Source organism: Anomalospiza imberbis, chromosome 20 (assembly GCF_031753505.1).
Source record: "Anomalospiza imberbis isolate Cuckoo-Finch-1a 21T00152 chromosome 20, ASM3175350v1, whole genome shotgun sequence".
In the NCBI taxonomy this organism is placed as follows: Eukaryota; Metazoa; Chordata; class Aves; order Passeriformes; family Viduidae; genus Anomalospiza; species Anomalospiza imberbis.
The window spans coordinates 10,695,684-10,710,501 of NC_089700.1; the positions used below are offsets into that span (position 1 = coordinate 10,695,684).

The 14,818-nt window shown below is 43.4% G+C and overlaps 2 protein-coding genes across 4 annotated transcripts in view; both read right to left on the minus strand.

Moving 5' to 3' along the window:
* Positions 1-14,818, minus strand: part of NOS2 (nitric oxide synthase 2) — a 32,355-nt gene that overhangs the window by 16,622 nt on the left and 915 nt on the right. For 2 of the 3 annotated variants that reach the window (XM_068210716.1, XM_068210714.1), the window contains exon 2: positions 13,024-13,126. In XM_068210716.1, coding sequence (XP_068066817.1) covers positions 13,024-13,043 — 20 coding nt within the window. In that variant the 5' untranslated portion in view covers positions 13,044-13,126. Of the gene's footprint in view, positions 1-1,071; positions 1,161-13,023; positions 14,035-14,818 lie in introns of those variants that run through there. The other variant, XM_068210715.1, reaches the window with a different exon arrangement.
* Positions 9,400-14,818, minus strand: part of LYRM9 (LYR motif containing 9) — a 29,676-nt gene continuing 24,257 nt past the window's right edge. Inside the window, exon 6 of the mRNA XM_068210760.1 lies at positions 9,400-13,126. The gene's annotated coding sequence lies outside the window, so the exon portion shown is untranslated. The remainder of the gene's footprint in view (positions 13,127-14,818) is intronic.

A 14,818-nucleotide genomic window follows, 5' to 3' on the forward strand; every position in this document is an offset into this window, starting at 1 on the left:
TTGCAGTGTATCCACCTGCCAGAGACAAACAGGATTCTGAGAGGCTGAAGTCTGCAGTTTCTAAGATCTGTAGCACTTATTTCAGTGTAACACACAGCATTTACACAAGAGTGCACAAAGTTTATGCTATTCATTTCAACATACATTTTCTGCTCATTTCTGAACATAGGATGGATTTTGTGCTAGCGAAGGTGTGACAGAAGAGAAAGATCCAGCCAGTAAATTGCAGGGAAATAGAGAGTTAGCCCCAGCATTTGAATCTGGTTCATAAGAGAAATCAAAACCTGATGTTTCCAAGAAGTTAGAGACAAAGGAAGAAAGCAGACATTGTCACATATTTCTGATGTAAATTATGTCTTATTTTGATATTTATATTACTTTTACAGTAAAAGTTACATTTATGCTGGGCTCTGAAGATACTCTTTCCTATAAAGTCACACATGAAGAGAAATCCATCCAACTGTCTGTGCAGAAACTGGAAGGTGTTAGGATTGTTTGCTATTCCAGGTGAGAGAAATAATGTGTTATAAGCATTTATCTGCAGTTACAAAATACAAAAAAAATCGAAATTATTATTCTGCAATAAAAAATGCTGTGATGTGCCTATAAAATTTTGTAAAATACAGGGGGAAAAGAGAGAAGAAATGGAGAGGGGAAAGGAAAGAAAGGAAAGAAAGGAAGAAAGGAAGAAAGGGAAAGAGAAAGAGAGAGAGAAAGAGAGAAAGGGAGAAGAAAGAAAGAAAGAAAGAAAAAGAAAGAAAGAAAAAAAAAAGAAAGAAAGAAAGAAAAAGAAAGAAAGAACAGAAAACCTCACACAAACATAAAAAAATACACAGGGAGAAAAAGGAGGAAAAGGAAGAAAAGGAAAAAAACAAGCATAAGGAGGAAAAAGATGAAAAACAATATCAGGAAAAAAGAAAGATAATAATAAAAAGAAAAAACAAGAATAAAAAGCAAACAGAAGGAGAGCAGACTCACATTTCCCTTCACTCAGAGCAAGAAGCTGCTTTGTGTCCTGCCCCGTGGGTCTCTGTGGGTGGCACGCCGGTGTTACCAGTTACACGCACAAACCTTTAATTCAGCAGAAAGGAGGGACAAAGTTTTCAGAGCAGCTGCACAGCTTGGAACTAGAGCAGGAGACCGAGTCTGACACTTTGCTCCTAATACAGAAAAAAGACACAGTTTGCCATAGAATTACTTTGCCTGTGAGCTGCAGTAAATGAATGACAGAATGAACACCTGGACATGGCGCTTCTTACCGTGCTTTTGTGAGAGGTGTCCCAACCCTGCCAGGATAGACTCCTCTCTCTCAGAGTTTCTTGCCTTCCAGCTCTCAGGCTCTGTATCCCTCCCAGGAGGCCAAAGCATTTATAGTGCAGAACATGTATGCAAAACAGCTCTGAGCAAGGCTGGACATGGGTAGTGCAACTGGGGATTCCCCTGATTCCTGTCATGTCCACTTGGAGAAGTGGAGGGTGCGTGGCTGCTGCGTTAGCAGCATTACCTAACCTGTGTGAGGGAGGGAGGCAGCTCCTGCTGCTGTCAGCATCCCTCGGCGTGCTGCAGCCTTGACTCCTGCTTGTGCTCCTGGAAAGGGCAGGGCACCACACCGAACGCTGTTTGCAGCCTTGCACACAGTTGGAAAATTGAAAGAAATAAATGCTGAAGGGGTTCTTACAGCTTTTATCCCTGTGTGGCCAGTCTCCAGGCACCCTCCTGTATACCACCCACGGCTGTAGGAAGAGAGTGAGCAACTTCAAGAGGAATGTTACAGAGCCGTAGAGCTTTACAGTACAGGCCAGGAAAGCATTTAACCACATGCTTATAAGTAAGGACAAGTATTTTAAGTTTCACCTACACAAACTTCCTTACTTTTTATCAAGTTTCAAAGGATCTTTCTCAATACAGTATTTGTAGAATTTCTTGCTCTCCAGAGCTCCCCGTTCTGCCTGTTGCTGCCTGTGAGCTTTGTCCCTTGGTGCCTTTCCAAAGTATTGGGAATACTGGAAGGAAACTGCAACTTCCTGAAGTACAAATCATTCCCACCATGCTGTATGTGGGAATACCAGAGGGACAGTTGGATGAGGAAGATGGGATTGCTGAGCTGATTTTCAGTGTCAGACAACATGTGGCCATGAACCTTTTACAGAACCAGGCTTCTCCCTGCAGTCTGGAAGGCAGAACCCCCTCGGGACAGGGCTGGCAGCAGTGCCCAGTGCTGTCAGGCACCTGCAGCCCACGAGTCTGGTGCCAGATAGTGCCCCAACAAGGATTTTGACCTGCCTTATTTGTTTCTTGATATTATGTATGGCTATTTTAAGGAAACTGTTTACAAATTAAAGACGACTAATAAATCTGCTGAATAATATGAATAAAATGAAGTACATTGATAACTAGGGAAAGATTTACAGCTGCTGACCAAAGATCTACAGAAATGAGGCATAAGGAAGCCAGAGAAATGAGGAAATGTGTGTTCTTTTCTCATCTGTCACTCTTTTACCGGGCAAGCTTGGGCAAGGTGTTTTCTTCTCTCTGTGTCTAGATTCTCTATTTGAAAATGAATATTAGATGATTGTGTAAAACATTTGTAGAGGCAAAGCAAGTGCTGTGCACACGCGTTCATGCACGAGATCCCCTGTATGCATCCCATCCAGGACTGCTAGAGATGAATCCCTTGATAAACAGACTTGAGTTTCCTGAGCATTCATCTGCTCGGCTCTATCAAGCCTGTGCTGCTTAGCATCCACTGCACATGATTTTTCACAGTTGGATTTTTCTTTAATGGGATGCCTTTCTTCGCACCAGAATTAGCAGGTGAATCCCTTTGTTTAAAATATTCCAGTCATCAGGCAGATGTAATCAGCAGGCAGAAACCATGTGTGAGAGCTGTGCCACTCAATGCCATGCCAGAAAATTCTGCCTTTACATTCTTCTTTTGCATTTGCTACTTTGTAACAGGGTTTAAAAAATTCTCTTTTCATCCTTTCCTTTCTTATTAACATCCTTCTGCTATAGAACATGGGGAATCTTAATGTCTAGTACTGTAAGAAAGAACATATCTTTGTAGAAGTCTATTTGAATTCCGTGTGTTCTAAGCTTTTAGTATTCACCCTCCTCATTTTCCTGTGCTTGGGACTGCTGAAATCTAGGAAAGGTCATGTAGGGATTGGATATGAAAAATCAGATTTGGGATAACCAGAGGAGGAGAAACAACTTTCCTTAGGAGAATTGTTAAAATGATTGGCTCAGGTACAGACATTCAGGGAACTACTTAATCACTCCGGTTGCTCAAACAGGATCTGATATTTTACTCACTTGAAATCAATAATAAAACTCCCTCTGTACAGTAAGAACAACAGAGAACCCTTCAATCCTCAGGTGGATCAGAGATTAACTAAACAAGCTCACTGGGCACTCCTACAAATATTCTACAGGGCTTGGAAGGTTTTTCCTTCAGAAAACCAATTCTGCCCATTTGAACAGACACTTCTTCCTCTGCCATATCAGAGTGCAAAAACTGGTTGTTTTCCTTGCATTAACTTTGATGAAAGAGGTGCCCTTTCAGAGCAGACTTTGACCTATTCAATGCTGTCATCTTGACTTAAATTTTGCTTTGTTTCTGAGTGTCTGATGGTTTGTAGCTTCAACAATCAGCTCTATGCAATCTCCTTCCAAGTGAGTCATATTCTGTGTCTGATATTACAATATACATCATATCTGCAAGATTCTGCCTGAGCTCAAGCAGTCATATTCCTGAAAACATTTACAAATCAAGCTCTGGTTGTAAGGTTGCTCCTCTGAGATCAGGGCATTTTGATTCTTCTCTTGACACTGAGGCAAAGTTGATGACAAGGAGGGCTGATCTTCCCAGCTTCACAGAACCCGAAGAGATATTCAACTGTCCCAACATTTCAGAGGTTGTTAGTGAACTCTCTCTTTTCCTAACTAATGTTACTGTTGTCTGAGATGTCTCTTGCAGCAGTGCTCTGTGTGACAGCACAATAAATACAGTACTGCAGCCCCTGTAAACACTTGGCATCTCAGATTTGTGTAACTACCCTCACATCTGGTGGTTTCTGACAAAGATACAATTAATAACAATAATAACTATTGCTGTTCCCAAATATCTCCTCTCATTGACTACCATCAGTCATCCTCTTTTACACTGGTTTGGTTTTTCATTCCCCAAAGAAAATTTGTTTGGTTTCAATTTTCCTTCAAACTTTACAATGGCAACTCTGTTGTTTTTTTTGTTTGTTTGTTTTTTTTTTTTTCGTTTGTGTTCTGATTGCTGACTATTCCTTTAAGGGCTTTAAGATATTCACCATAAACTGTAGCCTCTTCTTCATTGGCTTAAATAATTTTTATTATTGCAAAGTGTTCCTGATAAAGTGGGGATAACAACTCCACCAAAAGCCAAGCAAAAGATCCAGGCCTTGGCACTTGAAAACATGCAAATAAAAGTAGGATCCCAGCCCAGTCTAGACTGTTTTTCAGTTTCTGCAGATTTAAGGTAAGTTTAAAGCAGCAGTTTAGTGTGGAAAGTGCAATGTTTTGTTTACCAGGTCCTGCTCTCCAGTGGAAGACTGAATGTCAAATGATGGCAGGGCAGGGTGGAAAATTTCCCAGTCTGACCATCTGAGGGCGAAAACGAAAGTTGAGGAGAGTGCTAAATTTGCAGAGACGTGCTGGTAAACCCATTCCTTCCGGTCTGCTTGCTGTCAGTTTGGCCAAACAGGCACGCACAATTCCCTCATCAGTCACCTCTCCAAAATTCCCAGGGATGAGGAAGTGAGGGAGGACCAAAGGCAGTCAATAGCCAGATTTTGTTGTGCCTGGCTGCACGTTAGCTCAGACAGAAGTGATTGCTGACACCTCCTGACTCACCCCCCACCCCGAGATCCTCAGCCACAGCTGCAGCAGCAAAGACAAAATTACAGCAAAAAAAGAGCAAAATAGCAATTAACAGTTGACTGGGCCGCAACCCTGGTGTCCTGCATGTGGCTGTCACAATCTAGGCTCTGTGTCCTGCACTCCTGGACATCATTTAACTACACTGAAGATGTCCCTGTGTAGAGCATAAGGAAAAGCTGGCATGTGGAGCTGGAAAAAGTATATAGCAATCCATGCTTGTCACAGCAGAACAGGAAAAAAAATACTGCAAGATTACTGTGTGCAAAAAGAGTTTTATGCTTGAAAAATAACAGTGAACTACAGAGCTGCAAATTTCTTCTTTAGTAAAATTATGGTCTGAAGAAGAAACTCCAATTTCAGTAACAGAGCACTGGCTGAGGCCAGTAGAATCTCTAATCAAGGACAGGTAACAGAAGAGATTTGAATACTGGTTTTGAATAAACAACCCATAAATTTCTGGGCCAAAATGAAGAACAAAATATTGAAGTATAGAAGTAACTTGAGTTCCGAATCTAAAAACTTCGGTGTTTTTACTCCACAACACACAGCTCTGTTGGACCAACTTCAGTAAAACGTGTGTGTTTCTCTTTATTGGTGACCCCTGAGTCTCTTTTCCTTACACCTGACTTTATACATACACTCAGTTGCTTCCTGCACATTCAGGTGTCACACTTTGGACAGTGTACCTTAGCCTACACAAAACCAAAGCATGCTGACCTGCTTTCCATGCTTCCTGCACGGAGATAGGGGTTTTCTCAGCTAATTTTATGGCTCTGCTTTATCTATATGCACTGTTTTACTGCCTCAATTGTTTCTAAGGAGTCCTTGCTAAGCACTACATTTAGGCCAGCCTTGCCTATGCCTGCACAACTATCAGCGTCTGCATGAATTACATCACATTTTCAAAACTTTCCATGAGAGTGAAATTGCCTCCCCTCTGCCCTTCCCGACAGGGAAGTGGTGCCAGAGGGTGTGGGCTGTGAGCTTACAGCTCCTTCTCTAGCAACTATCTACCTTCCCCTACTAAAAAAGACAATTTCCACGACACATTCTTCAGAGTATTTTTAGTCAGTTTTCATTCATTTGGAGCTGCAAGTCCAGCTCAATTGGTTCTCATCTTCCCACTCCTGCAAAGAAGCTGGCTCCATCTCCTCAGTGACCTGGAAACCGCTGGAAGGCTGCTCCTCTTCTCCTGGCTGAACAAGCCCTGTTCCTCCAGCCTCCCCTCATGAGGCAGCACTGTGCCCCAGCCCCAGTCACCTCGATGGCCTCCACTGAACTCACGCTTTGCGTTCTGGAGGCCCAAACTGGACTCAGCTGTTCACCAGTGAAGGATGCAGATACTCCAATGCTGATGCTTGTCCTTCTCTCCTTCCATAGGAATTCCAGGCTAGGGACATACTATTTAGCTTGGTTTTCATTCGGTGAACATGCTGCTGATGGAGACAACTGTTGACCACAGTGACAGAGAGGATGGTCTTTGAAGCTACATTTGGAATGGGGGACACCACTTGGGAGTTTGAAAAGTCACTTACTGAAAATACAAAAAAGAGATGTGGAGGAATATGTGTTGACAAGGTCAGGTTCTAGAAAGTGATGGGTGGCTTTATGGAGTGGGTTACGTCACAGGGGTTAATCTATAATAAACAGTCCTAGTACACACATCAAAGGATTGTTGCAGATTAATTAGCAGGTGCTATTATTAGCCATAAAAATTTTTGTCTCAATTTATGAAAGGATAAGATTTAAAACAATTGCTTCATTCAGTCTAAATGTTTCACCCAACTCTTGCAGCGAGGGGTATTTGGGCCACAGCCCCCAAAGCAAGAGGAGCTGATGCAGAATGTGTATGTAATTTATGGGACAGAAATAGCAACTTTCTTGGTCAAAAATACATTATTGCCTCACCTTGTTTTTATGATGATTACTTTTGATTTAGTCATCTGAAACCTGGCAGAAGGGAAAATAAAGGGGAATTTTCTGTGACATACAACACTGTCCATTAGGTTTGGGTAACTCAAGAGACCTCTCTGACCAGTACAAGCTGAAAACCACTATGACATTTCCTTCTTTCTTCTCAGGTACCAGCTTCGAAGACTTAATTGCAATCTGAGAATTCTCCAGAAGAACACACCACTCCTCTTCCTGGTGGTGTTTCTGGGGATCAACAGTTTCTGTGCTTCCATGAAGTGTCAAAGTCCTCGTTCAACGTAACATCTCTGATCCTGATTTTCTCCCTTTTTTTTGCTTTTGAAGTCCCATTTGTTTTTAATGGAAAAGCAAAGCTGCATGTGTGAAAGACAGACGACTGCAATGACTTCACATTCATAAGAGAGAAATCCTCACAGTTTATGTCTTATTTGGGAGAACAACCATTGCAGAAAAGGTGACTTCTCAAGGTTCTGCCACCTTTGGAAAAGGACATAAGAAATGACAGCTTGTGCATGGTTTTGGTAGGGTCTTGCAATAAGTTCCTATCCAGGTGGATGATAATTCTGCAGGAAACACACCACCCCATCCCTGACTAACCACCAAATTGAGTGCACTGTGGAGAAGGAAGGACCCAGGCCAGTGGTGAGACAAACAAATGAGCACAGTATAAACCACTGCCCAGCAAACCATCAGCTTATTTTTAAACAGACTGCTGGATTTAACACTGATAAACTTGAAAACAAGAAAAAAGGAAGGCAGTTCTTCAGCACTAAAGGCAGCAGCAGAATGTTTAATATATATTTTCCCAAAAGACCATATGACTATGGGAAAAGAAAGCAACTAATTACTGGACAAAGAAACTTCAGAATTCGTTCTGCCTTCCCTTCATATAAAGTCATGCCTTTGGGCCCAGATTCCAAGCTGATATCTGGAATATTTGCCTTCAGCATCACACCCACCTCTTGAACTTGTCTACCCAGGCTGCTGCAGACACTATGTTTTGTAAAACTGAAAAAACAAAACTGTTTCACTTTTACTTCTGGTAACCATGACTGAGCATAGGCCACTGCTCTGAGTATTCCAGGTAGTGAAAAATGGCTTAAGATGGTGAACACTACTGAAGTCATGGAGTGTACATGGGAGTCTTTGCCTTTGATTCCAGTGGCTCTGGCTCAGAACCCAAGAACAGCATGGAAAGTAAACATCCTGACAAGCAATATCCAGACTGCCTTTGTTAGTATAGACCAAGACAGAATTTGATGGAGCATGAAGGCAAGATTGGTGTCTCCCATTTAACAGACAGTCCCTATGAATTCCAGAGGTTCTTATGAGTGTTACAGAGTTCTGTGGAGCAAAGCTACATAATTATGAGCTGTGATTTATTTCAGATACTTATAAAATTGAAAACACTTCCTATGTAGTAAATAAGTAAGGCCCTCCCCATATAGTGCAATAAAGTGAGCAGATTACAGGTTCAGTACTGTACCCAATCTATTCCTTTCAAAGCCTCATTGTTACATCAAAGGGTTTGTGGTTCTGTTCCTCTCTCAACCAGACATGGATTGCATTCAAGTTACTTTTTATGCTAAATACCACTCATATTGTGTACATTCTTTGTATAATCACGCCAGCTATAAAATCTGCACCTTTGCTTATGAGGATAATGAAGGTAGAGTGCAGGGACTGGCTCTCCATCTCAAATTTAATAATAAACCTTGGATGCCTTTTCACTGCATTTAATCAATTAGAAATAAGCAGACCTGGCATAGTGTCACTGTGACATCCTACAGGCTCTATTCTGTCAGCTGGGAGCAGGAATTGGAGATCTCAATATTTTTCAACCATGTTTCTGAAGCAGTTGTAAAATGATCACTACCATGTCAGGAGCCCCTAACTCAGAGCCATGCTAGTGGAGAATAAGCAACTTCCTGCTGTTTGTCCCCTGAGTCCCAACCTGTCTGACAGCTGCTGTGTGCCTTCTAAAGGTCTCCTGAGTTAAGCACCTCAAAAGCAATCTGAGAATTACTTTTGAAATCTTGGCCAGAAAGCTGCAATGTACTCTGTGAGATACTTCCAGCTAGGAAAAGGACAAACTCAACAGAGCTCTTGGGGGTGAGAAAGTTTTAAGACTCAACAGGTATCTGCATTCTGTACTGCAAACTGTGGTTTAACACACCATTTCTGTGACCTCTAGAAATGGGAGGGGAAAACAGAAAATAAAAGAGAAAGCAGTTCTTGCAGTTGCACAGCTGTGGAAACTAAATAATCTATTTTTAAGCATGAAAAGTCAGTCCCCAGATTGAGCCAGTATAAGGAAAGTGGCTCCAAAATATACAACCTTTGCCTGTGCCCACCATCATGACACAATATTTTCCAGACTAACTTCTGTTTCACATTTGTTTTCAAACAGTTTTTCTTGTTCCTTGTTTCACCCGAGCTGAGACACAGCCCACTTTCTGTAGATGAAATGACTGCTAAGAAATTGAAGCAAGACTGAGAAAATCCCAGATCCTGTGTGATTTTATTTAATTCAGAACATGAGTCAATCTCACGAGCCACAAGAATTTATTGTCAATTTTGCATCCTTTAAAATCCATTCTGTGGAAGGAGAGAATATTAATCAAAACACCAGCAGTTTTAAACTCCTCTCAACAAGAATGAATACCAGACATGGTGCAAAATATAAGGTGTAACAATATAAAGATATTAAGTGCATTGTTTTTCCAACAGATGATGCAGAACCCCAGCAGAAGGAAGCACAAAGGTAATGAGACCACTCAGTCTTAAGTTGTGCAGCTGCAGCTGAAAGAAAATATTTAATATGGGGTAGTGATATAGCCTCAAGCTGTGCCAGGGGAGGTTCAGGTTGGACATCAGAAGGAGTTTCTTCACAGAAAGGGTTGTCAAGCACTGGCAGGGGCTGCCCAAGGAAGTTTGGAGTCCCCATCCCTGGAGGTGTCCAAGGAAGGTCTGGATGTGGCACTCAGTGCTCTGGGCTGGGGACAAGGTGGGGATTGGGCACAACTGAGACTCAATGGGCTGGCAAGTCTTTTGCCTGAATGATCCTGTGCAGCACCCAAACCAAGCTGGCTCAGAAGCTGCTGATTAAAAAAAAAAAAAAAAAAAAAAATCAAAGGAATCCTTTTCAGAATGGATTCATGCAGAACATGAAGGCAGATTCTTCTGGGGGAAAAGACACCCAGGTTGATGGTTACAGAAGGGGTAAGTTCAGTGCCCACAGGTGAGGACAGCAAACAGCAATCCCAGAACTTTCCTCTTCAGACTCTACAAGTGCAGTGAGCAATGCCAGGGACCTCTCCCCAGTGACAAACACAAACACTGTTAAGCTCTTAGGTGCAAGTGACAGATGTCTCCCTCTGCTTCTAAACTTTTAAAAACTATTTAAAATATCAAACACAATTATGAGGAAAACAGAAAATAGTCCTCAAAGAACAGGGTTTTTTTTTTTAAGTTAATGTGCCTGCCCTGCTTAATCACAAGCTGAAAGGAGTACTTGATGACTGGTGTATACTTCAGTTAACACTATTTCATAAAGCCTGGCTTGACAGAAGTATAAGATAAATTAATCAAATAATACAAAAGTTGAAAGATGCTCCAGCTGGCTCGTGCTCCAGCAGAGGTTCATCAGCTCTGAGCAGCAGGCAATGCTGCAGGAAAGGGACAGACCAAGTGGCAGCAGGTCTGTGTGCAGCAGTGCTGTGTGTCAGGGACTTGCTTTAGACTGCTCTGACCAAGACCCTGCTCACCCCAAATCACCCCTGTCTTTGGGGTGACACTGAGGACATGACATTGTGGAGCATAAAGCTCTAACGACTTGTTCTTACTGTTTAAAGTCAGGGACTCTCACAATGAATAAGTATTATGATATTGAGTATTTAAGACACAGATGTGCTGCCTGTTCAGTTTGCAGCTTATCAAAGCTTTATATGAAGGCACAATTTATAATGCCACGTTAAAAGCTGTTACAAATAAGAAACTGTTTCCTCTAAAAAAGATGTGAGAGAATATTATTTGTTTCTCCCAGAAATAGTGTGCATTCCTCTTCCTTACAGCATCACAGTAAAGATTACTTCCTTATGACATTTGAAAATGAGCCAAACACCACAGAGGAGAGGTTTTTGTTTAGCATCAAGTCCCCATGCTCAAGTGCCCCTAAACAAAAAGCAATGCCTGTGATATAACCCACCACGTGAGGAAGTTTACAAAGTGCTAAAGAATGATTTAAAGAATATTCCATTACTGACAAATGGTGCTAAGCAAGGCCTGGCCTGGGTTGGAAATATTCTATTCAGTACCCATAGGGCTCAAATGACTTTGGTGGCGAGTGTGAATGGAAATCAGTAACACTTCTGACACAAGAATGTGATCAGAAGTGTATTTGTCTCTGGCCACGTGAAGGGCAGAATGCTATCCTGGATATTACATAAAACATGAATTTACAATCTCGTCCATACCAAAACCTGAAATGAATAAATGAATTACAAAAATGAATAAAAGGGAAAGATTTTCACTACACAGGAAGGTTCTGCATGAGGCTTCAAGGCTGGCAATAACCAAGGTGGTCTTTACAATTTCTCTGTGGACTTAAGAGCAGGAACATAAACACTAAAAATACATTGACCAACCCACGGCTACTGCTCCATCTTTTGACATGTTACTTTCATATTTGTAATGTCAGATTATTCACACACAATTTCAGCTTTAGGTTTCCAAGGCTGTGTATACACAAAACAAAAAGTATAGCACCAGTGTTGGTTCTGGCCTTAGACTGGACGTTGGTAAGTCTGTAAAGTGATTTAAATTATTAATTCTCCATACTTCAAGAACGTAAAGCATGGTATCACTTTATTAATCAGAAGTCTCCCACTGTCTTTCCTTGTTCTAATGTTTGTCTTGCTCTTGCATAACAAGCCTCCAGTGAAACCCTCACTACCTTAATCAAGAGTTGCCCGCACACAACATTTGAACTGTTAACTTCACTCAACTCCTAACTGTGGAGTACCTAGGAGAAGTTATTGACTCAAGATCCCACTGGAACCAGCTGCAAAAGTGTTTTTGGCAGTGTTTTTGGGTTACTGGAATCACCTATCAACAGCCCATCACTTACCAGAACTGGCTCAGAAATGGGTTCCTCATTGCATTAAAAGAAACTGAAGCCTATGAATATACTTATTTCCTTTTACTGACATTATCCCTTCCTCTGTCAGCAGCCTCATGAGCATCATGAGTTTTTTAAACTCTTCAAAAATAATTACAAAACACATCATAGTCTCATTTACCCCCATCTTTAGGGCCAAAGATTCTGGAGGACTGAAAACGGGAACACAAGTGCACCAGTCTCTTTGGGGTTGCTATTTTCTACCCAATTGCCACAGCAGTACCCCAGAGGACGTTGCCTGTGACTGTGCCTTTGTCACCATGGGCAGTAGCTGCCAGCACAGCAGCACCAAGGAAATCGGGAACAGCTCTTCAGGCTCAGCAGGGCTGGGTGGCAGAGAGCTGCTTAAACACAGGTAAAGAGAACTCACTGTGTAACTCTCAGGTCAGGCAGGTCAGTGAGTGATAAATTTGGACAACTCCAGGGTCAAATGACTTCTGAGCAGAAGTTTTTGGAATAATAATTTTGGTCGAAAGTACTGAAGCTTTGCCCAAAAGCCCTTTCAGAGTTCAGGTTCTCATCTACATCTGGGTTACTATGACATCTTTGGTCTCAAATTATGCTGCTGGAGAATGGAATTTCTATAATGTCTTGAAAACATAAATGCCTCAGCTCTGCAGCTGAAGGACTCTTCAGTCCAGTCATTACAGAAACACGACTGAGGGACTGGGGTTACTATTACAAGGAAGTAAATAGTTGCTAGCATTGTATCTCCTCACCAGCAGGAAAATTACTTGTATATTGAGTAAATAAAGTTATCTTTGATCTATTAAAAGTCTTTTTACTTTGAAAACCAGATTACATTTGTAGAAAAGTCCTTCAGACATCTCCTCATGCCTCCAGTTGAATCACTACTATCAAAATATTTAGTCATCATGTCTCCTGCCTCACCAACCATGTTCCCCGTCTGCACCCTACTGAGAATTGAATGCTCTATCACTTTCCAAACCCTAAAATTCACAGATCCTGGTCCTCCATGTCAATTACATCTACCATACCTGTGGTCTGATGCTCCCATATCCCAGCTGGCACCTCAGACATCTGGAGCTGCAGACAAGCCATGGCTGTACCTTCCAGCTCCATGGTCCTTTCCCTCTCGAACTAGCCATAAATTAAATAACAGGCATGTAAGAATGATTTAAACACATGCAATTATCCTTTTTGTAACTGAACAAAATATTACATCTCACACTACCAAAAGTCAATTAAAGCCATAGAGGGGTGTGATCACTCCACATTTAAAGTTCAGGAAACCGCCATGCTTCCGTGCACTGTTAATCCCACTAAGTCTTAGAGTTTTTAATCACTATTGCAGTGATACAAAATTCACTGCATCTCCGTGCTACAGACCACACACACAGAACAGACCTGGAGAACAGCACAGGTCACCTGTTTGCTGGTCTTGATCAGAAGCAGCACATTCAGAGAGCTTCGACCAAAAATGCTTGAGCTTTTTTATTAGTGTTCAAGATCATACTGGATATTCCTTGTCAACTGCCAAGGTTGAAGCTTTCTGTGCTCTACCTTGCACAAAATTATTTTGAAAGTTTAAACCAGAATGGCTGCAATTAAAAAAAAAATGTACCTAGGTAGAAAGACAAGTGGCTTTCCTCACATGGAGAAACACCTCCTCTGTTGAGAAAGTCTATTACCTTCCTGCTTTACCTGAAGTTAAGCAGAAGGCCGGTTCCAGCACAATACTGAGTATCATCTGGTGCAGAAAAGGACTTGAGAAGGAGAAATAAGGGAGGTAGAGAGACAAGATGAGAACAGCATTATGGAATAGGTAAAACAAAGACAGCAAAAGTTAAGGGTGCATAAGGGTGATGTGAAAGCCGCGGGAGTAGAGAGGAACAGTAGTGGCAATGGCAGGGGGAAGTGTAACAGAGAGCAGGAATGCTAGGAGAGGAGGCTTAGCGGAGAAAAGGAAGATTTTGATACAGTGCTTTCTGAAGCTCAGTGGCAGCCCCATTTCTGCTGCGGCCTTGCCAAGCTCTCCTCGCCCAGGGCGAGCCCGGCGCTCATTTCTGCCGGCCCCGGCCCCGGCCCCGGCCCCGGCCCCGGCCCCGGCCCCGGCCCCGGCCCCGGCCCCGGCCCCGGCCCCGGCCCCGGCCCCGGCCGGCCGGCCGGCACCGCCACCTGCGGGCGGCCCGCCGCAACTGCAGGCGGGCGGGCACAGCCCGGGCGCGGGCCGAGCTGCCCTCCCTCGGGAAACCCAGCCCGGCTCTGGCAGGGCGGGCTGCTGCGCAGGGACACGGACTCCCCTGTTTAAAGGACATTTGTTACGTGCTGCAAGGCCTTGCGAAGCCTCTGAGCTGCACAGCATCGCACAGGCAGCGACTGCGCCGTCTGGGGCACGGACCCGGCTGAACAGGCACAGACCCGGCTGAACGGGCACCGACCCCACTCAGCGGGCACAGACCCGGCTGAACAGGCACAGACCCGGCTGAACGGGCACAGACCCGGCTGAACGGGCACTGACCCCACTCAGCGGGCACAGACCCGGCTGAATGGGCACTGACCCCACTCAGCGGGCACAGACCCGGCTGAACGGGCACAGACCTGACTGAATGGGCATGGACCCCACTAAGCGGGCACAGACCCGGATGAACGGGCACCGACCCCACTCAGCGGGCACAGACCCGGCTGAACGGGCACAGACCTGACTGAATGGGCATGGACCCCACTAAGCGGGCACAGACCCGGCTGAACGGGCACCGACCCCACTCAGAGGGCACAGACCTGGCTGAATGGGCACAGACCTGACTGAATGGGCATGGACCCCACTAAGCG